The sequence below is a fragment of the Scyliorhinus canicula genome, chromosome 1 (assembly GCF_902713615.1).
Source record: "Scyliorhinus canicula chromosome 1, sScyCan1.1, whole genome shotgun sequence".
NCBI lineage: Eukaryota > Metazoa > Chordata > Chondrichthyes > Carcharhiniformes > Scyliorhinidae > Scyliorhinus > Scyliorhinus canicula.
The window spans coordinates 284,135,978-284,161,083 of record NC_052146.1 but is presented as its reverse complement, the minus strand read 5'-3'; the positions used below and the strand labels follow the sequence as shown (position 1 = coordinate 284,161,083).

At 50.7% G+C, this 25,106-nt stretch overlaps 1 protein-coding gene across 3 annotated transcripts in view; it reads left to right on the top strand.

Moving 5' to 3' along the window:
* Positions 1–25,106, top strand: part of ryr2a (ryanodine receptor 2a (cardiac)) — a 936,900-nt gene that overhangs the window by 342,262 nt on the left and 569,532 nt on the right. For 2 of the 3 annotated variants that reach the window (XM_038814304.1, XM_038814294.1), the window contains exons 1-4: positions 21,436–21,569; positions 22,018–22,096; positions 23,082–23,194; positions 24,782–24,881. In XM_038814304.1, the coding sequence (XP_038670232.1) occupies positions 21,567–21,569; positions 22,018–22,096; positions 23,082–23,194; positions 24,782–24,881 (295 nt within the window). In that variant the 5' untranslated portion in view covers positions 21,436–21,566. Of the gene's footprint in view, positions 1–21,435; positions 21,570–22,017; positions 22,097–23,081; positions 23,195–24,781; positions 24,882–25,106 lie in introns of those variants that run through there. The other variant, XM_038814319.1, reaches the window with a different exon arrangement.

Here is a 25,106-nt window from a genome sequence, read left to right as displayed (position 1 = left end):
GGATTGCACTCTGCCTGCCAGCGATAGCGGCACCATGTCCCACCTTTTAAATTCCTCCTCCATCTGTTCCACTAGGCTGGTGAAGTTAAGCTTATGAAGAGCCCCCCAACTCCTGGCCACCTGCACCCCCAGGTACCTGAAACTCTTCACTGCCCTCCTGAAGGGGAGCCTCCCAATTCCCTCCTCCTGATCTCCCAGGTGCAGCACAAATACCTCGCTCTTTCCTAAGTTCAGTTTATAGCCCGAGAAGCCCCCAAATTCCGCTAACAGCTCCATCACCCCCGGCATTCCCCCCTCTGGGTCCGCCACATATAACAGCAGGTCGTCCGCATACAGCGATACCCGGTGCTCCTCCCCACCCCGCACCAGACCCCTCCACTTCCCTGACTCTCAACGCCATGGCCAGTGGTTCAATCGCCAGTGCAAAGAGCAGGGGGGACAGGGGACACCCCTGCCTGGTCCCACGATAAAGCCTAAAATACTCCGATCTCCTTCCATTTCTGACTACACTCGCCATCGGCGCCGTGTAAAGCAGCCTCACCCATTTGATGAATCCCTCCCCAAATCCAAACCTCTCCAGCACCTCCCACAGGTACCCCCACTCAACTCTATCAAACGCTTTCTCTGCGTCCAGCGCCACCACTATCTCCGCCTCCCCCTCCACTGCCGGCATCATGATAACATTGAGCAGTCTCCGCACATTCGTGTTGAGCTGCCGCCCCTTGACAAATCCTGTCTGATCTTCATGAATTACCTCTGGCACACAATCCTCTATCCTGGTAGCCAGGATCTTCGCCAGCAACTTAGCGTCTACGTTAAGGAGCGAGATAGGCCTATATGATCCGCACTGCAAGGGGTCCTTATCCCGTTTTAGGATCAAAGAGATCAGTGCCCGCGACATCGTCGGGGGCAAAGCCCCCCCCTCCCATGCCTCATTGAAAGTTCGCACCAGCAGGGGACCCACCAGGTCCGCATATTTTTTGTAAAATTCTGCCGGGAACCCGTCCGGCCCCGGGGCCTTACCTGACTGCATTTGCCCGATCCCCCTGACTAGCTCCTCCAACTCTATCGGCGCCCCCAGCCCCTCTACCAGCCTCTCTTGAACCCTTGGGAAACATAGCCTGTTCATGAAGCTCTCCATCCCCTCTCTCCCCCTCGGAGGTTCCGACCGGTACAATCCCTCGTAAAAGTCCCTAAAGACCCCGTTTACTTCTGTCCCCTTCTGCACTACATTTTCACCCCCATCCTTCACTCCCCCAATTTCCCTAGCCGCATCTCGCCTACGGAGCTGATGCGCCAACATCCTGCTCGCCTTCTCTCCATACTCATATACCGCGCCCTGCGCCCTCCTCCACTGTGTCTCCGCCTTTCTGGTGGTCAACAAGTCAAAATTGGCCTGCAACCTGCGCCGTTCTCCCAGCAACCCTTCCTCCGGTGCCTCCGCATATCTCCTGTCCACCTCCAGAAGCTCTCCCACCAGTCTCTCCCTCTCTTTCCTCTCCCTCCTTTCCCTGTGGGCCCGGATGGAGATCAGCTCCCCCCGGATCACTGCTTTCAGAGCCTCCCAGACCATCCCCACCTGGACCTCCCCCGTATCATTGGTATCCAGATACCCCTCAATGCTTCTCCGAACCCTCTTACACACCTCCTCCTCCGCCAGCATCCCCACATCCAGGCGCCAGAGCGGGCGCTGGTCCCGTGCCTCCCCCATCTCCAGATCAATCCAGTGCGGGGCATGGTCCGAAATCGCTATGGCCGAATACTCGGCATCCTGCACCCTCGGGATCAACCCCCTGCTCAGGACAAAAAAGTCAATCCGGGAATAAACCCTATGGACGTGAGAGAAAAAGGAATACTCCCGCGCTCTCGGTCTCCCAAACCTCCAGGGATCCACCCCTCCCATCTGGTCCATGTATCCCCTCAGCACGTTGGCCGCCGCCGGTCTCCTACCCGTCCTTGAACTGGACCGGTCCAGTGGGGGATCCAGCACTGTGTTAAAGTCTCCCCCCATGATCAGGCCCCCTGCCTCCAGGTCCGGAATGCGGCCCAACAAGCGCCTCATGAAGCCAGCATCATCCCAATTCGGGGCATATACGTTCACCAGCACCACCTTCTCTCCCTGCAGCCTACCCCTCACCATGATATATCTGCCCTCCTTGTCCGACACCACCTCAGCCGCCTCAAACGTCACCCTCTTCCCCACTAGAATCGCCACCCCCCGGTTGTTCGCGTCCAATCCTGAATGATAAACCTGCCCCACCCACCGCTTCCTCAGACGGACCTGGTCTGCCACCTTCAGGTGGGTCTCCTGGAGCATAGCCACGTTCTCCTTCAACCCCCTTAGATGGGAGAACACCCTGGTTCTCTTAACCGGCCCGTTCAGCCCCCTCACGTTCCAGGTAATCAGCCGGATCAGAGGGCAACCCGCCCCCCTCCCCCGCCGACTAGCCATAGCTTGGCAGATGTTCGCCCCAGGCCAGCACACCCCGCTCGACCCGTTCCCCATGGCGATAGCGCCTCTCCTCTTCCCCCCCGGCCCCCATCGGCTCCTTCCTAGTCGTTCCAGCAGCAACCCGGTATCCCCCCCCCACCCCCCCCTCCCCCCCAGGCTAGGACCCCTCCTAGCCGCGACGCACCCTCCATGGTACTTCTGTGAGTCAGCTGACTTCTGCTGACCCCGGCAGCTCCCGCCAAAACCTATCCCCTCCCGGCTTGGAGTCATCCCCCTCTTGCCACACCTCCTTGGCACTGCTTCAGCGCGGGAAAGAAAACCAGTAGAGGCCACACCCCCAACTCCAGCTCCGCCCCCCCTGCCCCACAGCGGGGGAAACCAGAGGAAAGCCCGCGCTTTCACATTGCCACACCCCACCCTTCTGACGCAGTTCTCCAAAATCCAGTTTCCCCTCAATCCCCAGCCCCGTACAGAAGAGAACATATAGAGCACAAACCCCCAACACTCCCTACCTAACCCACAACCATGCCCAACAAACAAACCCACCCATAACCAGAGCAAACAGAAAACCAGCATACATAACACCCATGTCGAAGTTGGAAAAGTTGACACAGTTGGAACAAAACAGCCACAGCGGAAACAACGCCGGCCAAAGTATGTCCCCAGGCCCTAGTTCGAGTCCAGCTTCTCCGCCTGTACAAAGGCCCACGCCTCCTCTGGGGACTCGAAGTAATGGTGCCGGTCCTTGTATGTCACCCACAGGCGCGCAGGCTGCAACATTCCAAACCTGACCTGCTTAGCATGAAGCACCGCCTTCGTCCGGTTGAACCCGGCCCGCCGCTTTGCCACCTCCGCACTCCAGTCCTGGTAGATCCTCACTACCGAATTCTCCCATTTACTGCTCCTCTCTTTCTTGGCCCAGCGCAGCACAGACTCCCGGTCATTGAATCGGTGGAACCGCACCAGCACCGCCCTCGGGGGCTCACCTGCCTTGGGCCTCCTGGCCATCACTCTGTGCACTCCCTCGAGCTCCAGGGGCAAATGGAAGGACCCCGCTCCCATCAACGAGCTCAACATGGTGGTCACATACGCCGGGAGATCCGACCCCTCCAGCCCCTCCACCAGGCCCAGGACCCTCAGATTCTTTCGCCTCGTGCGAACGTCCAGCTCCTCCAAGCGGTCCTGCCACTTTTTATGAAGTGCCTCGTGCAACTCCACTTTCCCAACGAGGACCACGGCCTCCTCCTCTCTTTCAACGGCCTGCTGCTGCAACTCCCGAATAGACTCCTCTTGGGCCGCCTGGGTCCCAAGCAGCTTGGTCTTAGTTGCATTCATGGAGTCCAGCAGCTCAGCCTTCAGCTCAGCAAAACAACGTAGGAGCGAGGCCTGTTGCTCCTGCGCCCACTTCCACCAGTCCTCGGGTGTTGCGCCGGCCGCCATTTTGTTTTTCTTCCCCCGTTTTTTTGGGGGCGTTACTGCAGCCTTTTTCACCATATAATGTGGGGCAAGTTCTTCCAGGCACCTTCCCACACCAGGATACGTAGCAACAGCGCCGTTTGGGGCCCTCAAAACGGTCCAAAAGTCCCTAAATAGCAGGAGTGCCGGCGGCCATTTTGTTTTTCTTCTCCCGTTTTTTTGGGGGCGTTACTGCAGCCTTTTTCACCAGATAATGTGGGGCAAGTTCTTCCAGGCACCTTCCCCCACCAGGATGCGTAGAAACAGCGCCGTTTGGGGCCCTCAAAACGGCCCAAAAGTCCCTAAATAGCAGGAGTGCCGGCCGCCATTTTGTTTTTCTTCCCCCGTTTTTTTGGGGGAGTTACTGCAGCCTTTTTCTTCTTCCCACTCCGGGTGAGCATCATATAGTGTGGGACAAGCTCTTCCAGGCACCTTCCCCCACCGGGATGCGTAGAAACAGCTCCGTTTGGGGCTCTCGAAACGGCCCAAAAGTCCCTAAATAGCGGGAGCGGCCGAACGTGCGGCTTAGCTCCGCATAGCCGCAACCGGAAGTCCCATACAGATCATGTTGATCATTTGCCTCTTATGCCATTTTCTCCACTATCCCTATATCCTTGGATGATAATTCCAGGAAAAAACGGAGCCAAGGCATGGCTCACAAGTACCTTTTGAGCTGCTCGTTTTGAACGGAGACTTTTTTCGGCTGAATACCTTGTGATTAATTGATAACGTTTATCTTGATGTCTCGAGCCTCAGGAGATGTGGTCACTTACTCCTTTTAATTCAGCAATAAGCCCGTGGCTAAAAAAAACCTTTGAAATCTCTGCTTTACTTGCCAATTGTTTCTTCATTTCTACGATGTGCAATGTCGGTCAAATTCTCTCCCCGCCCCACCCCCGAGCCCACCATACCCCTCCCACAACCCCACCATGCCCCTCCCACATCCCCACCATGCCCCTCCCCCAATGCCCCCACCATGCCCCTCCCACATTCCCACCATTCCCCTCCCACATCCCCACCATGCCCCTCCCCCAATGCCCCCACCATGCCCCTCCCACATCCCCACCATGCCCCTCCCACATCCCCACCATGCCCCTCCCACATCCCCACCATGCCCCTTCCACATCCCCACCATGCCCCTCCCACATCCCCACCATGCCCCTCCTGTGTTGTTCCTCGTGTCTTAGTAAAGCTCGTAGTCTCAAAGTTGGAGAAGATGCTTTATTTTGAATTTGTTCTCTCTTCAGATCTTAACTTACGGCTACCTCAAATGCTGCCTGCTTGTCTCTGTGTCCTGCTATCAGTTCTGCCTTCCGTGAAGTGTGTCCTCACTTCCTGTCCCTGTGTATATATAGCTCTCCCGTGCTCCCTCTAGTGCTTGCTCAGTTGTATTGCATCTACTCAGATCTACGATCACCACACCTCCCACATCCCCAACATGCCCCTCCCATATCCCCACCATGGCCCTCCCCCAATGGCCCCACCATGCCCTCCATCCCCACCATGCCCCTCCCAACCCCCACAATATCCCTCCCCCACCCCGCCACACCCCTGCCCCCACCATCCTCCTCCCCCACCCCCACTAAGCTCCAATCCCTCAACCACTCGATTGGCATGAAATTCCAATGCGAGAGGTAATTTACAAACAGGAGACTGAGGAGCCCTCAGCCAGGGACTTGAATCTGTGTTGGCACATGTGTTACATGACGGAGGGTTAGCTGGCATGCAGCATTGACTGATTTAAGCACATGTCAATTTTGTGCATGTCCTATGTATGTTCATTTTGCTGAAATCAAGAAGTCTGAACAACACCAGGGCCCGACATAGATCTGGTTTTTGTTTTGTTTGTGATTTAAACCAACCAACCAGGAATGTTTGCCATTCAGAATTTAATTGATGTCCAAGTCACAATTTGCTGTATAGAATTTGTCCAGGTGCGACTAATACTTCTCCCTAGTTAGTATTCTACCGAACCAACCGATGGAGTAGTGTTGTGATCAACGCAATGTTATTTAGCCAACTGTTTCTTCATTGCATTCAAATCAACACTTACAGCATTGCTCAGAACTACTTAATTTAGAAATCAAGCAGTATGTAATTCAGATGGAAGTGAGCACAAAACCAATTCAAAGTGTTGCATCTAATTATGAGTTTGATTACTATCCCAGCATTAATGCAAACTCTAATCGAGCATGAGTGCTGTGCTAGGTTATTTCCTCGCTGCACGCACGCCAAGGTGAAGCCATCAAAAGAGTTCAGTGCTATGTGTGTGACTGAGAAATTGTGCAGCAATTAGCTTGCAGGAACTGCGGTTAGCTTTCCAAACTAGTCTTCCATCAGCAAAACCCTGAAAGGTGTCCATCTCAACAAATGAGGATATGTTGGTATTGCAGTAAGCTGTTTGGATTTGGCGAGTGTCTTGTGGCGCAGTGGGTAGCGGTCCTGCCTCTGGACCAGAAGCTTTGGTTTGAGTGCCACCCCAGGACCAGAATCTTCTGTTCTGGATTCTAAGTTTAGTTGCGGTTGTGGAAGAGAGAGCGCTTTCTGCTGACAGCTGACCACCTGCGATCTTGCACTTTTCAGCTCATTACATAGGCATCTGCGAACACCTTGCCAATTCCCGCAGCGGGTTGGGGAAGAAGTCCTCGCCGTTACCTCCTGGGGAGTATAGGTCTGGGCCCCATATTTAAAGGGCACCCGGACAGCAATTCATTCACTGCAGGCCAGGAAATCCGGATTCTCTGCCTCACAGACAGTATCTCACAGAGCAGTTGTGTATTCTACAGTTCAGCGAAGCCTCACTGCAAGTTCTCCTCCAGGTTATCCAGGTACGGCAGGTGCCACTGTTGCCCAGGGATGGCAGCAGGAGGACCTCCCGTCTGATCATGGCGGCTCGGGTGGGGATGGTAACGGAGGTTAGTGCCCACGGGACCCACTGGAGCCCAGCAGCACAGAAAAAGGATGAATGATCTGTTGTGCTCCGCCAGGGTAAGTGGCACTGTGTGCTCACCGCGAACTAACTTTCATGAGGGCATCAGGCAGTGTAAGTGTGAGAGTGCACAGGGATGTCAGACAGGGCTTGAGTTCCAGGACTCAGCAGCGGATGGGGCATGGGCATTGGATTTGTGGCAGCCACTTCATGCTCTCGATCTTCTATCAGTTGCAGGACATCCTGTTTGTTAATCACTTCCTAAGGGAGAGCTCAGAAGCTGCCATGGGGAGCATGCTCCTAAACTGTACATTGGGATGACAATCAATTATTTATCCTCTGCAGGAGGGAGTGGGCCAGGAGGGAGTGGGCCAGGGCTCACCCCTTTCAAGGAGGAGGCCACCGATCTAGGCTGTGCTGAAGGTGAGATAGGCCTCCCCCCAGGGAGCCAGTCTGCAGTTGTCAGCGCTTTAATAACGGAGCCTGCTGAGGCATTCACTACATCTTTCTTTTCTCTACTCCAGTTACCAGCAGGAAAGGGGAAGGCCGATACGGGAGACCAGCCACAGCACCAACCCCAATCGCGCCTCTGGGGATGTTGCCTCAGAGGCCTCAAGAGGATGCACCATCACATCAATCACCTGCCCCCTCCACCAACGCAGAGACATTCAGCCTGGTGGGTGCACGCTCGAGAATAGGCTCGGGGTCACAATCTGGCGGGCACCTCCCAAACATCTGTCCAAAGCTGGCAATGATAGCAGAGGTCTCTGACTGCTGGAGAGCCCTCTGCTAAGCCCCGTGCAGAAGACAAGCCTCTGGGCCGGGCCATAAGTGACCTGAGGGAGATGCAGAGAGAGGCAGGGGAACATTCGGCAAAAATTCCAGAGGCCATATGCGGACCACACTGAAGGCTGGAAGAGTCATAGAATCATAGACTTTACAGTGCAGAAGGAGGCCATTCAGCCCATCGAGTCTGCACCGGTCCTTGGAGCACCCTTCCAAAGCCCACACCTCCACTCCTCCCCGCAACCCAGTAACCTAACCTAAGCCTTATTTGACACTAAGGGTAATTTAGCATGGCCAATCCACCCAACCTGTACATCTTTGAATTGTGGGAGGAAATTGAAGCACCCAGAGGAAACCCACACAGACACAGGGAGAACGTGCAGAGGCCGCACAGACAGTGACCCAAGCTGGGAATCAAACCTGCGGCGTGGAGCTGTAAAGACACGGTGCTAACCACTGTGCTACCGTGCCGTCCATGTTCTGTCTGATGTTGTGGCTCCGGCATTCAAATACTTGGCTGCATCCTTGGAAAGAGTGGCAACTGACTTAACAGAACACACAGTGGCTGCCGGATATGTGCTCAAACCTGCAGTCCATCACTCTCTGGCTATGTGTGCAGTGCAGCAGTGGCTAGGCAAGGTGTGCATGGTTCACCTCCACCTCCATATGCCCCTTCTCCTCAAGGAGTCAGAAAGGTGCCACCAGATACGCACAGGGAACAGGAACACCAGCCAGGCATCCCGGTGGCTTCCTCACAGGATTCTCCAAGGGTGGTCCCTGCAACTCCACCCTCCCTTCTGCCAGTGAACACATGACCTCCAGCAAATCAGGCCAAGGATGGTTTGTTTTCATCTGACCAGGAGACCCTTATTAGGCCGGCACCTTCTAGGCCTTGGACCATCAAAGAATGCCTGTTACATCAGTTTCAGTGACCCCATCCACCCCATAAAACCTTCAGCTACCCAACTATTTCCCTGGACCTGCCACCCTAACATATCCTATACTTGCCTTCACTGTGACTGCTTCCTCTGCTGCCCAGTACTCTCACTCAACCTTCAGGACTCCATTGTACACAGCACTGATCCTGTCCTCTAGAACCATCTCTACCATCATCCCCGCCTGGAAAGTGCCTACTCTACCCAACCACAGGAGTCCCAGCCCCAGCAAACAAGGCCATTGTGTACATCCCACATCCCTGGCCCTTCGCATTCCCTTACTCCCACCCATCCTTCCTCTGATAGTCTGTCTATCTTCCCTGGACAGACTCTCATCCTTCACCGCTGGTCCTGCCTCTGCTCCTGCCTTCTCCATTGGTCCTCCCTCCCCAGTCCTGCCTCTGCTCCACCCTTCCCCTCTTTCCCTGGCCAGCCTCTGCTCCACCTTAGCCCCTTTCCCGATGGTCCTCCCTCCCCTGTTCTGGTCCACTCCACCCATCCTCCTGCCTCTCCTGCCCCTCCCTGCTGAAGTCGGTGCCTACTGTAATCTCAAATCACAATGGCCACAACGCTCAATCATCTACTCCTTGCGAAGGAAGGACTGGTTCATATATCTTTCATTTTTATTTTTTATTTAGTTTAGCGCGGCCAATCCTTGCACATCTTTTGGGTTGTGGGGGTGAGACCCATGCAGACACGGGGAGAATGTGCAAACTCTACATGGACAGTGACCCAGGGCCTGGAGTGAACCTGGGTACTCACCATTTTTACCGTTCGATTTTAACTTAGTGGGCGTGATTTTCAGGACTATTTGCTGCAGGTGCAAATCCTGTTCCAGCCGCTAAATCTTGCAAGAGGGCCATAAGAACATAGAACATAGAACAGTACAGCACAGAACAGGCCCTTCGGCCCTCAATGTTGTGCCGAGCCATGATCACCCTACTCAAACCCACATATCCACCCTATACCCGTAACCCAACAACCCCCCCTTAACCTTACTTTTATTAGGACACTATGGGCAATTTAGCATGGCCAATCCACCTAACCCGCACATCTTTGGACTGTGGGAGGAAACCGGAGCACCCGGAGGAAACCCACGCACACAGGGGGAGGACGTGCAGACTCCGCACAGACAGTGACCCAGCCGGGAATCGAACCTGGGACCCTGGAGCTGTGAAGCATTTATGCTAACCACCATGCTACCCTGCTGCCCCATAGAGTTTGAGATTTTCCCTGCTCCCCCCCCCCCGCCCGAGACGTGATCAGGTTGCGCGTGAGCCTGATAACCATGAATTTGAATGGATTCTAAAATAGTTGCACGGCTTTACACGATAGTGTCCAGCCCCGTGGAATGTCCCCCCACACCCAATGGAATGATGCCATGCTAGCGCGATTCACTACTCATTTTCGAAAAAACAAAACCAGTCATCCTGACTATGCCAGAGACACGTGGAGGCTCTGGGGTTGAGGCAGGGCATTGTCCCTGGCATCCAGGCAGTTCCTCCTGCCAGGAGGTAACCCTTCTCCATTGGGGGCATGTGCCAGCTGGCAGTGGCACCTTAACCAGCACCCAGGTGGTAGGCTAGCAGTGCCAGCGTACCCAGGTGGCACCAGCAGTGCTATCCCATCACCCTCCCCCAAAGGACACACAGCTGGGGGTCTCCGATCCCCTCGGAGACCCCCACAAGTTCCATCCGGTGCCCATTTGTGGGGACCAGTACCAAATGGCACTCACCTGAGGTCCCCGAAGCAAAGGGATTGAATCCCAAAGTCTCAGGTACTTCGGGAATCGCACATTACAGTAAGGCTTACTGCGTCACTCTAATATGTATATTTGCCAAAAAATGATACTGCCCATTGTGCGGCGTTGCGAGCCAGGTGGATCCCAGGAGCGGGGCCTCCCGGATTTCACCGGCCACGCTGCGCTGCGGTGAGCTGCTTTTGCGGTGCAGCTTGGCTGGAAGATCGTGCCCTATATTTCTTGCAGATTGGCGCACGATCTTCATGTAGCCGGGCTTCATCTACCAGGCCCTGCTCCATGCCCACCAATTTTCTTTTGACAGAGTATCAGAAGATCTGGTCAGAAAACCTGGCTGTGTTTCTGGAGAGAAACACAGTGATTTTCAGTCATAACCTGCCACTTTGCCATTTTTAGAAATAGAATTCCGCTCACTTACTTGTGACTCAATTCTCATTTTTAATCTGTATGAATATATCTGCCTGTGTTGTATAATTTTATTGCCTTTAGTATTTACTAAATTTACTCTGTGTTTAATCAAGATAGTCTGGTTAAACTGGCTCGATTTAAAACGTAAATATGGGGACTGGGAAAGGGATCCGCAAAGGATGGATCCTTTTACATTAATCTTTCGATTAATCTTACTATGACCAGCAGAAGGAGATGAATAAAGAAAGGGAGCCAGTTCATCCCTTCTCACCCGGGGCATAACAATTTTGGGGTATCTCAGCCAGACGGTAACAAAATGAAGGATCATGTCTAGAACATAGAACAGTACAGCACAGAACAGGCCCTTCGGCCCTCGATGTTGTGCCGAACAATGATCACCCTACTTAAACCCACGTAACCCGTAACTCAACAATCCCCCCATTAACCTTACACTATGGGCAATTTAGCATGGCCAATCCACCTAACCCGCACATCTTTGGACTGTGGGAGGAAACCGGAGCACCCGGAGGAAACCCACGCACACACGGGGAGGACGTGCAGACTCTACACAGACAGTGACCCAGCCGGGAATCGAACCTGGGACCCTGGAGCTGTGAAGCATTGATGCTAACCACCATGCTACCGTGAGGCCCCAAAATTAACAAATTTGGGGAATCCCCCCTGGGGACTGGTGATAACAGTATCAACCTGCACATGCCAATGGCAGTTGACAAGAGCAGGAGAGATTCCCTGTCGACCATGTAATGGAAAGAATGTTGGAGCCTCGACCATTACCATCCATAGTTCCAGATTACAACACACCATCACCATTGGATTTGAGGAGAGATGGACTAATTATGTATTTTTGTTTGGCTGAACCATCAATATCAAGATGCACACTTTCACAAGTCAAACATGGCATCTACTTGGTTCGGATTTTAGCTATTTATTTTAGATGTGGGGTGCTATTCAGTCACCCTGAAATGGGCAAATCGCACGAGAGCCCCAAAACGGACTTCGAGCCAGGCACCAGGCCGATCACGAGTCACCCGCCTCGCTCTGCCTGGCGGTGGTCAGGTTCCAGATCTGCATAATTAAAAGAGCCTAACGGCTCACTTAAATACCCAGGCGCCAGATTCACACGGTGCGCGGGACCCACCGGCCATGCCTGAGAGACCTTGCCAGAGATGCCGTTTAGTACTGTTCCGCACAAATCTGGACTAGGCATAACGGCACCTGGGGGGGGTCTTGTAGGCAATTGGAGGCCCCAGGGTGGTCCGGGACAGGGAAGGGTGGTACCCTGCACGCCTGGCACCCTCGTAGTGCCACCCAACCACAGCCAGGGTGCCTGGGTGGTGGTGCCAGGCTGGCCATGCCTGACATTGGCATTGTCACGGGCCGGTCCTTCTGGGAGCCCTGCCAATTAGAGGGGGGGTAATGAGAGGAGTTTTCCGGGGTCCCGCCAACGTTGGCCGTGGGAGGCCAGATGGGGGTCAATCAAGCGGGGAAGGGAAGGGGGTAGTGTCGGCAGTTCAAGGGTCTACTTTGAAAGAGGAGATGGCACCGTTGGATGGGATCAAGGCAAAGTGGGAGGAAGAGTTGGGAGAGGAAATGGAGGAGGGGTTCTGGTGTGAGGTGCTCCGGAGGCTGAACGCCTCCACCTCATGCACGAGGTTGGGGCTGATACAGCTGAAGGTGGTTATATAGAGCACACTTCACCAGTGGGGGATGAGCCGGCTCTTTGAGGAGGTTGAAGATGTGTGTGAACGTTGCGGGCAAACCACGATCATATGTTTTGGTCCTGTCCAAAGTTGGAGGATTACTGAAAGGAGATTTTTAAGGTAATTTCTAAAGTGGTGCACGTGAAACAGGACCCGGGCCCTTGGGAGGCTATTCGGGATGTCGGATCTGCTGGGGGTTGGAAACGGGCACGGAGGCAGATGTTGTAGCCTTCGCCTCATTGATCGCCCGAAGGCAGATTCTGTTGGAATGGAGATCAACCTCTCCACCCTGTGCCCTGGCGTAGCGGGGGTGTCTGCTGGAATTTGAACTGAGGGGAAGGATGGAGGGGTTTTACAATTCGTGGGCGTTATTCATTATGCACATTCGAAAATTGGATTACCTCAAACATTAGGGCGGGGTTGGGGGGAGCGGGACTGTATGTGTTTTTTTTAAATAATTTTTTATTGAAAGAGTTTTTCCATACAGACATTTACCCCTACTAATTTTTAAATTATTTACAACACAATCCCTCTAGGCAAATGTCCCTCCCTCGCCCGCCCTCTCGCGCGCACCAGTCCTCCCCCCCCCCCCCCCCCCCCCAGGCAACCTTAACAACCAAGGCAGCCTACAGTTTCAGACATGAGCAGCGAGCAGGCTTGCCCGCGTTACAGTCGTGCGTGTCCCCCCACGACCCTTGCTGCCCCCCCCCCTCCCTCCCCCCCCCTCCCTCCCCCCCCCCCCCTCCCCCCCCCCCCCCCCCCCCGGGTTGCTGCTGCCACGACCCCGAACGTCTATCTCTGATCTAAAAAGTCAAGGAAAGGTTGCCACCGCCTGGCGAATCCCTGTACCGACCCTCTCAGGGCAAATTTGATCCTTTCTAGCTGAATATAGCTAGCCATATCGTTAATCCAAGTTTCAACGCTTGGAGGCCTCGCGTCCTTCCATTGAATTAATATCCTTCGTCGAGCCACTAGGGACGCAAAGGCCAGTATTCCGGCCTCCCTAGCCTCCTGTACCCCCGGTTCTACCCCGACCCCAAAGATCGCAAGCCCCCATCCTGGTTTGACCCTGGACCCCACCACCTTCGACACCGTCCTTGCCACCCCCTTCCAGAACCCTTCCAGCACCGGACATGCCCAGAACATATGCACATGGTTCGCTGGGCTTCCCAGACATCTGACACACCTGTCCTCACCCCCAAAGAACCGGCTCATCCTTGTCCCCGTCATGTGAGCTCTATGCAGCACCTTAAATTGAATGAGGCTCAGTCTCGCACACGAGGAGGAAGAGTTGACCTTCTCCAGTGCATCCGCCCACGTCCCGTCTTCTATCTGCTCTCCCAGCTCCCCTTCCCACTTGGCTTTCAGCTCCTCCCCCGATGCTGCTTCCGCCTCCTGCATTATCTTGTAGATGTCTGATATCTTCCCCCCTCCGACCCAGACCCCCGAGAGCACCCTATCACTCGCCCCCTTACTGGGGAGCAGGGGAAACCCCTCCACCTGCCGCCTAGCAAATGCCTTCACTTGTAAATATCTGAACATGTTTCCCGGGGGGAGCTCAAACTTCTCCTCCAGCCCTCCCAGGCTCGCAAACCTCCCCTCTATAAACAGGTCCTTCAGCTGCCGTATGCCCACCCTGTACCAGCTCTGAAATTCCCCGTCGATGTTCCCCGGGATGAATCTATGGTTCCCTCTTATTGGCGCCGCCAACAGACCTCCCATTTCCCCCCTATGTCGCCTCCACTGCCCCCATATCTTGAGGGTGGCCGCCACCACCGGGCTCGTGGTGTACCTCGTGGGGGGGAGCGGCCATGGTGCCGTTACTAGGGCCCCCAGGCTTGTGTTGCCACAGGACGCCCTCTCCATTCGTTTCCAAGCTGCCCCCTCCCCTTCCATCACCCACTTGCGCACCATTGACACATTTGCCGCCCAGTAGTACCCCGAGAGATTGGGCAGTGCCAGCCCTCCACTGTCCCTGCTCCGCTCCAAAAAGACCCTCCTCACCCTTGGGGTGCCATGCGCCCACACGTAGCTCATGATGCTACTCGTCACCTTTTTGAAGAAGGCCCTAGGGAGGAAGATGGGCAAGCACTGAAATAAAAACAAGAACCTTGGGAGGACCGTCATTTTGATTGACTGCACCCTCCCCGCCAGCGACAACGGTACCATGTCCCACCTCTTAAATTCCTCCTCCATCTGTTCCACCAGCCTGGAAAAGTTCAACTTGTGGAGGGTCCCCCAGTTCCTTGCCACCTGCACCCCTAAGTACCTAAAGCTCTTTCCTGCTCGCTTGAAGGGGAGTCTCCCAATACCCTCTCCCTGGTCCCCCGGGTGTAGGGACTGTATGTGTTAATGGTGACTATGGGTTATTCTTGAGTCCTTTTTTGTTATTTGTTTATGTTGACATGCGGGCAGTTGTTTGGGGGTTTGGTGGGAGGGTGGGAGTATACTGTAAGGCACCCTTAGTATTATAAAGACACCAAAAATGGTGACCTGGAGGATGAGATTGTTGTTGCTGATATGGGGGTTGACATTGCATTGGTTAAGATTATTGTTTATTGTTGGTGGGTGTAAATCTGGGAGAAAATGTGAAAAAGGAGGAGAATAAAAATATTTTTAAAGCGGGGAGGGACTGAAAGTGGGTGGGGGGTTAAAAGACCGGAATTGCCAATCACAATGCCCCCCCCCCCCCATCAGCGAACAGATGTTCCTGCTGGCGAGATCAGATCACCAGCAGGAAATCTAAGTGCGGCCTAGGTGGAGAGAAACTCACCAAGGCCAAAAACAAAGCAAAGTTGAATAGCGCTACACGCTCCCCACAGCGGACGTAGTTTTAAAGGGGAGTGAGCGGGGGTGGATTCCCAGGAACCTCGCCAAGATTGGGGGAAGAGTGGAGGGGAGATTTTATCAAGTGGGCAGGGTCTGAAAAGGGGTCGGAAGATCGGGGCTGCCGATCAAAATGGCCCCCGATCGGTGAACAGCTGCTGAATCGTGCCCGTGATGTTATATTACCTTCAATTGATTTATGATATTTCTTCCAATGAGATTTGTTGTACATCATTACATATGTTATAAGATTAGATGCTCCTCTATACAGTCAGAATTTGCTCAAGAAATTCAGTGAGTCTGCCTGTTGAAGTCACCAACAATCTGTACAGTTTACAGTTTTATTTATAAAGATAGATTTTTTTAAATGTTATTCTTCGGCTGAAACACGAGCATTATACTTTGCTGAAGGCCAGGTCACCCTTTCCGTAATCGGCTTTCTCAGTTTCCCATTCTAACTTTGGCGGGAGACTATTGCAGCACCTAGAAAATAGCATTAACAGCTGGAAGTGAGCATTTACGCTGCTTCTTGGCGGGTTTTGTTGGGCTCCTGCCCCAGTCACTGTAGCAGAGAGGAGTCTCAGGGCCACTGACACCAGTTAGCTCTCGGATTATGGCATTATCCCATTTTTTGAGGTCAGCGTACTTTTACATATAAGTTGCTTTATGTCTATATGTTTAGACTTGCTGACCTTGAATTTCAGAGTTGTGGAAGCATGTCGGGCAACATCGGTGCAGACCTGATGGGTCGAATGGCCTCCTTCTGCACTGTATGTGTTCTTTTTTTTTTTTAAATTTAGATTAGCCAATTATTTTTTCTAATTAAGGGGCAATTTAGCGTGGCCAATCCACCTACTCTGCACATTTTTGGGTTGTGGGGGCGAAACCCACGCAGACACGGGGAGAATGTGCAAACTCCACACGGACAGTGACCCAGAGCCGGGATCGAACCTGGGACCTCAGCGCCGTGAGGCGGTTGCGCTAACCACTAGGCCACCGTGCTGCCCCACTGTAGGTGTTCTATGGATTCTATGGATCTATGTCGCTGCAGGGCCAGGTATCATGACAGAGCTGATTTATGTGATAAGTCACCTGTCCTAAATTGCAGCACTTCAATTCTCCGTTCTCTTCTCTCCTTGAAAACATAAGCATTTGTTTAAAGGATGCAATTTCCCAAGTTCCATTCATTAGGGAAAAAATGCTTTGTCAAAAGGGCACAGCTCACTCAGATAGGCAGTGGAGAATTTTATCCAAATATTGAGAGCAACTGCAGGTATTGCAATTTTTATTTCCTTTTGTACTCGGGAAGCCTCCCCTTACATAATGGCATGACCCTTGGAAAGCATTCTTCTTCCAAGAGAATTACTGAGCTATGATCTGAAAACGGCGCAAAGGGCTTCCCACTGTGGGACCCCAGTTCACCTGATTTATGTGCTGGAGGGAGAGGAGCAGCTTGAGGCCATCTGAAGCCAGAATAACCAGGGGAAAGTCCAATCACTGTGGAACCTCTCATCCAGCAGGATCTGTAGATGCATGATTCACTTTCCCAGGTGCTCTTTCGGAAGCGGCTGCGCTTCAATCATGAATTACAGACAATACACTGCACAGAAACAGAGTGAAGGTTCCAACTAGTCCCTGCTGGCATTTATGCTGCACATGAGCCTCCTTTATCTAACTCTATCGACACATCATTCGATTACTTTCTCGTGCTTGTGTGGCTCGCCCTTGATGCATCTTTTAGTGGAACTCTATTTGGTGCAACAGCCAGATCTGCAGCCAAGGCTCACCACACTGACAGCTCTCACCAAGCACAGTCAGCATCCGTAGCACTCACCTTTAATGTATCATGCTCATTCCAGACAACCACCTTTTGCCAGATCAGCCAATTGCCAGGTCACCATTCTTGGTGTCTGTGTAATAGCCAGGGTGGCTGACAGTATACCCCACCGCTGCCTCTCACATTGTTGTGTGCTTTGCAACTTTGGAATCTCAGGAAAAGGATTGTTGGCAGAATGTAAAATATGGCCAGAAAGCTTTGATGGTGGCACACTTGAAGCTATGGGCTTGATCCACAGAAAATAGGGGAGCAGGTGAAGAGGACAGCTGAAAATTACCGATTTGGAGCATATTCAAAGCTGAATAGAATACGATTATTTGGAAATCCAGATGATTAATTTTTTTAATCTCTTGACTTTCTCCCATCTTGGTAAATCCAATTATGTTACCGGTGGTGGTTTATATGTCACTGTAACCTCTTTTGTACTCTCACTATTACATGGTCGTTGTAAAATACTGAATCACGGTTGACCTTCATCTAGGTCCCTGTTGTAACACTTGTAACAAGATGTGTGCCCAAGAACCCAACTCCCACTTTTGAAAAACCTTTTGACACATTGCACTGGAAAGGATTTTCCAGCACCACCCCACCTCCGCGCCGGTAGTGGGGGTGGCCTGCTATTGGCCGGTGGCGGGGTTTTACGGTCCTGGCGAAGGCAATGAGATATTCCATGGCTCTCCGGCTGGGCCGCCGGGGAACCCACTGATCAATGGTGGGTCACCTCCACCACCTGAAAACCCACCATGGGAGGGGGCAGCGGTGGAAAATTCCAGCCACTAGTTTGAAATAGTGAACTTTATTGATAGGCGGATTGATAACCATGGAGTTAGAAGCTGCTAAATCTCCACTTGTTTTATTATTGGATATTAGAACACAGAACATACAGTGCAGAAGGAGGCCATTCGGCCCATCGAGTCTGCACCGATCCACTTAAGCCCTCACTTCCACCCTGTCCCCGTAACCCCTCCGAACCATTTTGGACACTGAGGGCAATTTAGCATGGCCAATCCACCTGAGAGGTGATTGAAACATATAAGATCCTGAGGGTTCTTGACAGAATGGATGCTGAAAGGATGTTTTCTTTTGTGGAAAAGGGGAAACACTTTAAAAATCCGGGCCCCCCATTTCAGACGGATATGAGAAGAAATCTTTTTCTCTCAGAAGGTCCAGAATCTTTAGAACTCTTTGGAACCTGAGAACGGTGGAAGCAGGCTCATTGAATATTTTTAAGGCAGAGTTGGAGCCGTTTCGGATGGAGATGAGGAGACTCGCCTTCCCTCAGAGGGCGGTGACCCTGTGCAATTCTCCAGCACAGAAGGCTGTGGAGGGCAAGTCACTGAATATATTTATGAAGGGAATAGATAGATTTCTAGACTCTAAAGGCATCAAGGGGTATTGCGGAGAGTACGGGAGTTTGGCTTTGAGGATCAGCCATAATCATGTTGAACGATGGAGAAAGCTTGAATGGCCGAATGGCCTATGCGTTGACTAACAAGCGTCATCAGGCGTAGGAAGAAAATTGAAATTGAGACCATGAACACTAGCTTACTGTTCTGGACTGACCACGAGAAGGTGTAGGGATTTGGTAAGGCTTTTTTGTGGCGAATGGGTTTACTTTCCTTTCTTCCTAGTATCCGGTAGTGCTGTCAGCGTGGAATAGGACATATTTTTCATCTTAATTCATCCAAATAAACATGCTCAACAATTCCTCCAGCACGATCATACAATTTAACTAAGAACAGAATTTTAAACTTGGGCTGGAGTGTAAAATGGATTGGACCAGACGGGCTGCCTGCCCTCCACCCTACCTGACACCCCTTCCTACTGTAGTGGAAAGAGAAACAAAAGAGAAAATGCTGGAAAATCTCAGCAGGTCTGGCAGCATCTAGAGGGAGAGAAAAGAGCTAACGTAGTGGAAAGAGAAGTCGGCTGTCATGTATTGAGAGTGGCTGGTGGGGGCTTCTGCCCTTTTTACGTTTGGACTGAAGTTGAAAGTTCAGAAGATACAGGAACAGAATTAGACCATTTGGCCCTTCGAGTCTGCTCCACCATTCTATCGTGGCTGATATGTTCCTCATCTGATACCTACAATATTACAGGCTAAGAGCTGGATTGCAAAATCAGCCAGAGCATCTCCTCCCTGGAACATGACCTAGGAGCAGGAGTCGGCAATTTAGCCTCCTGAGCCTAACACCCTCAATATGATCATGGATGATCCCATCCTGGCCTCAACTCCACTGTCCTGCCTGTCCTCCATAACCCTTCAACCCACTACCAATTGAAAATCAGTCTAACTCCACATTAAATTTACTCACTGTCCCAGCATCCACCGCACTCTGGGGTAGCGAATTCCACAGATTCACAACCCTTTGGGAGAAGTAGTTTTTCCTCAAACCTGTTCTAAATTTGCTACTTCTTATTCTAAGATTGTGACCTCTCGTTTTAGAATGCCCCACAAGAGGAAGCATCAGCTCCACGTCTACTTTATCCATACCTTTTAGCACCTTAGAACATAGAACATAGAACGATACAGCGCAGTGCAGGCTCTTCGGCCCTCGATGTTGCACCGACATGGAAAAAACTAAAGGCCATCTAACCCACACTATGCCCTTATCATCCATATGCTTATCCAAAAAAATTTTAAATGCCCTCAATGTTGGCGAGTTCACTACTGTTGCAGGTAGGGCATTCCACGGCCTCACCACTCTTTGCGTAAAAAACCCACCTCTGACCTCTGTCCTATATCTATTACCCCTCAATTTAAGGCTATGTCCCCTCGTGCTAGCCACCTCCATCCGCGGGAGAAGGCTCTCGCTGTCCACCCTATCTAACCCTCTGATCATTTTGTATGCCTCTATTAAGTCACCTCTTAACCTTCTTCTCTCTAACGAAAACAACCTCAAGTCCATCAGCCTTTCCTCATAAGATTTTCCCTCCATACCAGGCAACATCCTGGTAAATCTCCTCTGCACCCATTCCAAAGCTTCCACGTCCTTCCTATAATGAGGCGACCAGAACTGTACGCAATACTCCAAATGCGGCCGTACTAGAGTTTTGTACAACTGCAACATGACCTCATGGCTCCGGAACTCAATCCCTCTACCAATAAAGGCCATCACACCATAGGCCTTCTTCACAACCCTATCAACCTGGGTGGCAACTTTCAGGGATCTATGTACATGGACACCTAGATCCCTCTGCTCATCCACACTACCAAGAATTTTACCATTAGCCAAATATTCCTCATTCCTGTTATTCTTTCCAAAGTGAATCACCTCACACTTCTCCACATTAAACTCCATTTGCCACCTCTCAGCCCAGCTCTGCAGATTATCTATGTCCCTCTGTAACCTGCAACATCCTTCCGCACTGTCTACAACTCCACCTTGTATACCTCAATTCGATCTCCCCTCATTCTTCTGGGCTGCACCGTTTGTGCCTACCATGGTTTCGTAAGTCCGAACGCACAAACCATGATGAAAAGACCTTCTGTCCATCCAGCCTGACCTAAGTCTTTAACTGTGTTCCACGTGAAGAACTCCCTGACACAAGCTTGAAATTTGTGCTTTACCAGATTATTAATGTGACTCCTCTCAAACCTTAAAGTAGCATTCAGATTTACCCTAACGTGAGGGGGTGGAGCAGGAGGAGTAGGATGAGAAGGAGGTATGGTATTATAGTGGATAAGTTACTGATCTAATAATGTAAAGAGCATGAGTTCAAATCCCAATTTGACTATGAGAGTTTTAAATCAGTTTAAAATAAAACCTTCAAATAAAAGTTGGTACCAGTAAAATTGGCCACAAAATCATAATTAGCATAAAAATCCAACTGGTTTTCTACTCTCCTTTAGGGAATGAAACCAATTCCCTTACTTCGGCCTAGGTGTGGCCCCAGTACCACCCTAGTGTGGTTGATCTTTAGCTGCACTCTGATATGGCCTAGCAAGCCGTTCAGTTGTGGCAACTAGGGTTGGGCAATAAATACCAGCTCTGTCAGTGATGCCCATTCCAAAGATTGAATAAAATCTCAGCCATTGCACTTCCTTAAAGTATATTGAGGCTCAACAGGCAAAGTTTCTTTGGCTCTTGACATTGAAGGTCAGCTTCATTGCTCCTCTGCTTTGCCTCCAGCCCTCAGTTCCCTCCTGTGTTGACAGGTCCAAAACCGAACGCGGTATTCATGCAGAATTCTGACTGCACCACAGCGTGATATCCATTGATTCATACATGCGCCAGATGTGGCATTATATTGCAGAATTCTGATTATTCTGTTAACTGCAGAATGCTAAGCAGAACAGCAAATTGAATTGTCAATGGTTGCAGCGGTTGGGTCTGTGCTTCATTTGATGTAATACCCTGAACATTATCATCATTTACTAAACAGACAGCTCAAAGTGGAAGCCATCGGACCCTTCTGTATGGACACGCAGTGTTGCTCAGACACTCCTACAGTGGAATGGTAAGAATTACTCATTTACTGCTTCCTGTTAACTAATTCACATTAAGTGGAATTCGGGCTCCCTTTCATTGTTGTGCTAACTGAATAGAAGAAGCCGCAAATGATCTGAGTTTCACATTCATAACAGAAAGTATCTAAATTACTTTGCTGAACCCAACTGCAGGGCATTCATACTGAACCGATGATGCCGGACTGTCTGATATCCACAATGCATTCGTAGGAGCTCTTGGTACTCATATATTGACCAGCAATTTAATAAAGAGTTCATTTCAAAGATTGTTAAACTTTTTGGTATTGGACGCTATGAAACTGCAGCTAATTTACGACAACTAACTTGAACTGACCCGAAATTCCTGAAAAGTGATCTGGTATTCACTACTGTCTTCTCATTTGGACTACCACCAGTCTGAATTTTTAACCTGCTGCTGTCCTGTACTTTCTTTCCAAGTATCTCTGTTGTTTGTCCACATCTCGATCGTCAACAGACAAACTAGCCTTTGACGTTGGATTACAGGAAGATACAACAGGTACGTTTGAGGGATGTATTGTACTTTCAAACGGTCATGTGTTAAGGAAGGAAATATTGACTTTTATCTCTTTCACGTGGCAGGCTGAAGAATTTGCATATTATTTTAGCGAAAAGTAACAATGCAAACATGTGTGTTCCATGATAGAATTGCACGGTGATTGGGAACTATTGTCTAGATTAGAAAGGTCTCGAGATAAAATGCGGTGGGGCTCACCAAAGATTGGGTACCAAAGAGACCATGGGCGCGATCTACCTGAATGGAAGCAGTCCTGTAGCACGTGTGATTAACCGGAGTGCCGGGAAACACCATGCTTTCGAACGGCCATTCAGGTAGATTGGGGGCCTCAGGGAATGCGCGGCCGGGGCCGCATTTAGTCCCGTTTTCTGCACTGAGGCGCTCTGCTCGCTGGAACTGCTTAATGCAGGGAGTGATCAGGACACCATTTTTAAATGGCGTCCCGATCCCTTGACCCCCCATGCGACCTCTGACCCCCTCAAGCCCCAACTCACAAACAAAGGGATCCTCAGGCCCCCCACACCCTCACAGGGTACCCCTGAGCCCGATGCAGGGCAAATGTCAGCCTGGCACCCTGGCAGTGGCCCTGCCAGCTGGCAGTGTCACCTGGGTACCTTGACAGTGCCGGGCTGGTATCGATGGACTTGGTGCCAGGCTAGCAATGCCAGGCTGGTGGTGTCAAGGTGCCCACGGGGCACCAACAGTGCCAGGGTGTCACCCTGCCAGAGGGCAAGCACTTGGCGGCCTCCTATCCCTTGGGAGACCTCCTACAAGTACGGTTCTGTCTGGATTCTGACTAGCTGTCTCACTCTGTGTACATTTGACAGATTACCGTCATTTTGGGTCTAAAGCTCTGTTAAAACATATGTTTATAAACCTACTGTTAAACTGGCAATGTTCAGCTAAATTATAGACACCATAGAGTATCGATTTACAGAAAACTGTTGCAATTTTCCTGTTTGCATAGGGGAGGCTTGCTGGTGGACCATACACCCAGCCTCCAAACAACGTTCAGAAGGAGAAAAAGTGCGGGTAGGAGATGACCTTATCCTTGTCAGCATTTCCTCAGAGCGATACCTGGTGAGTCAAAGATCGCAAGTTTCCTATTCCAATTCTCGAAAGCAATTATTCCCTGATTAATATTCCATCAATTTAGCCTTATATGTTCATCAGAATCACAGAAGGCATGTTCACATTTTTCTTCCATTTCTGACAGTAAGCTACTTACTTTATTCTCTTCATCTTGAATCTTTCCCCTGATGGACGCCTGATGTGCTTTCAAACGATGAGAAAAACAGCTCCCAGTGTCACTGCTAGTTAAGCTCATTAAGTAGCTAAGCCTTACGTACATATTTGAACATCAGCCTGCACTGTTGGCTGATCATTGTCAGGCAGTGGTACATTCGACCTCAGAGACCCTAGGTTAGAGTTGGAAAAATATCATTTATGTCGGATTTGCACTCCTGTTTTATTATCCCAATGTCAATATATGCAATGTTAGGTAAGGACTTTGATGCTTGCCTTTTAAAGAGACTGATGATGGAACATCTCCCCAATGAAATAAATCACTGCATGGGTTTGTGAAGGGGGGGGGGGGGGTTGTAATTGGCAATAAAAAAATGCTAAAATATGTTGGGAGCAGTCAATTTGTAATCATGGCCAGGACATGACACACGATTAAGATTGAATGCAGAAGGCCAGCAGCGCAGGTTCAATTCCTGTACTGGCCTCCCCGAACAGGCGCCAGCATGTGGCGACTAGGGGCTTTTCACAGTAACTTCATTGAAGCCTACTTGTGACAATAAGCTATTATTATTATAAAATCTTCCATTTTAACTTTTTATAGAAGCTAAATTTCAGTTCATCAATGAAATGCAGAAACATTGCAATATGGTTTTTAATATAAATATACAGAGGCAGCACAGTGGTTAGCACTGTTGCTTCACAGCTCCAGGATCCCAGGTTCGATTCCCAGCTTGGGTCACTGTCTGTGCGGAGTCTGCACGTTCTCCCCGTGTCTGCGCGGGTTTCCTCTGGGTGCTCCAGTTTCCTCCCACAAGTCCTGAAAGATGTGCAGGTTAGGTGGATTGGCTATACTAAATTGCCCTTAATGTTAAAAAAAAAGGTTAGGTGGGGTTACGGGGATAGGGTGGAGGTGTGGGCTTAGGGAGGGTGCTCTCTCCAAAGGACGGTGCAGACTCGATGGGCCGAATGGCCTCCTTCTGCACTGTAAATTTTATGATTCTAATAATGAATGGTCTGTCATTCTTGATCATCATTGACTTTATTTTTCATGCATTATCTGAAAGGTGCATATTTGTTTATGATTTGCTTTGTGGTACATGTAACAGTGCAGTCATGCCTACTTATCTTATGGAACTGGATGACCTGCATTGCTATATGAAATCTAAATTCTCTTTATTTTTAGATCAAACAAAGATGGGTTGTTAAGGTATCTTGCTGCAAAAGATATTGTATTTATCTTACTGAAGTACTTCGGTTGAATGGCTGCAGGATAAATTCTGGAAGCCGGTTTGAAACGTGTGTTATTTGCACCTTTACTTTAAAAGGATGGGGTGTGTTAAAAGATCAGTGTTCTCTTAAAATATATTTACGTGTGAGCGGGCAGTCTGCAGCTTGTGCTGAACTGATTTTGTTCCCTTGCAGCATTTGTCATATGGCTGTAGCAGTTTACAGGTTGATGCTGCATTCCAGCAGACTCTCTGGAGTGTTGCTCCAATTTGCTCTGGAAGTGAAGTAGCGCAAGGTAAGATTGTTTGAAAACCCCTGCAGTAACACTGCCGCAACTATGCCATAAGCTCAATACTCTGTCAGTGCACTCCGCATACACATTACACCATCAAATAACACCTCTCACCATAGGTATTTAAGAGGAGCTCACGCCTACACGAGTCACAGATAAAAATGACTAATGTTTTGCTATTTTCCCTTTCCCTTTCAAGCTACCCTCCCTACACCATGGCAGATAGTG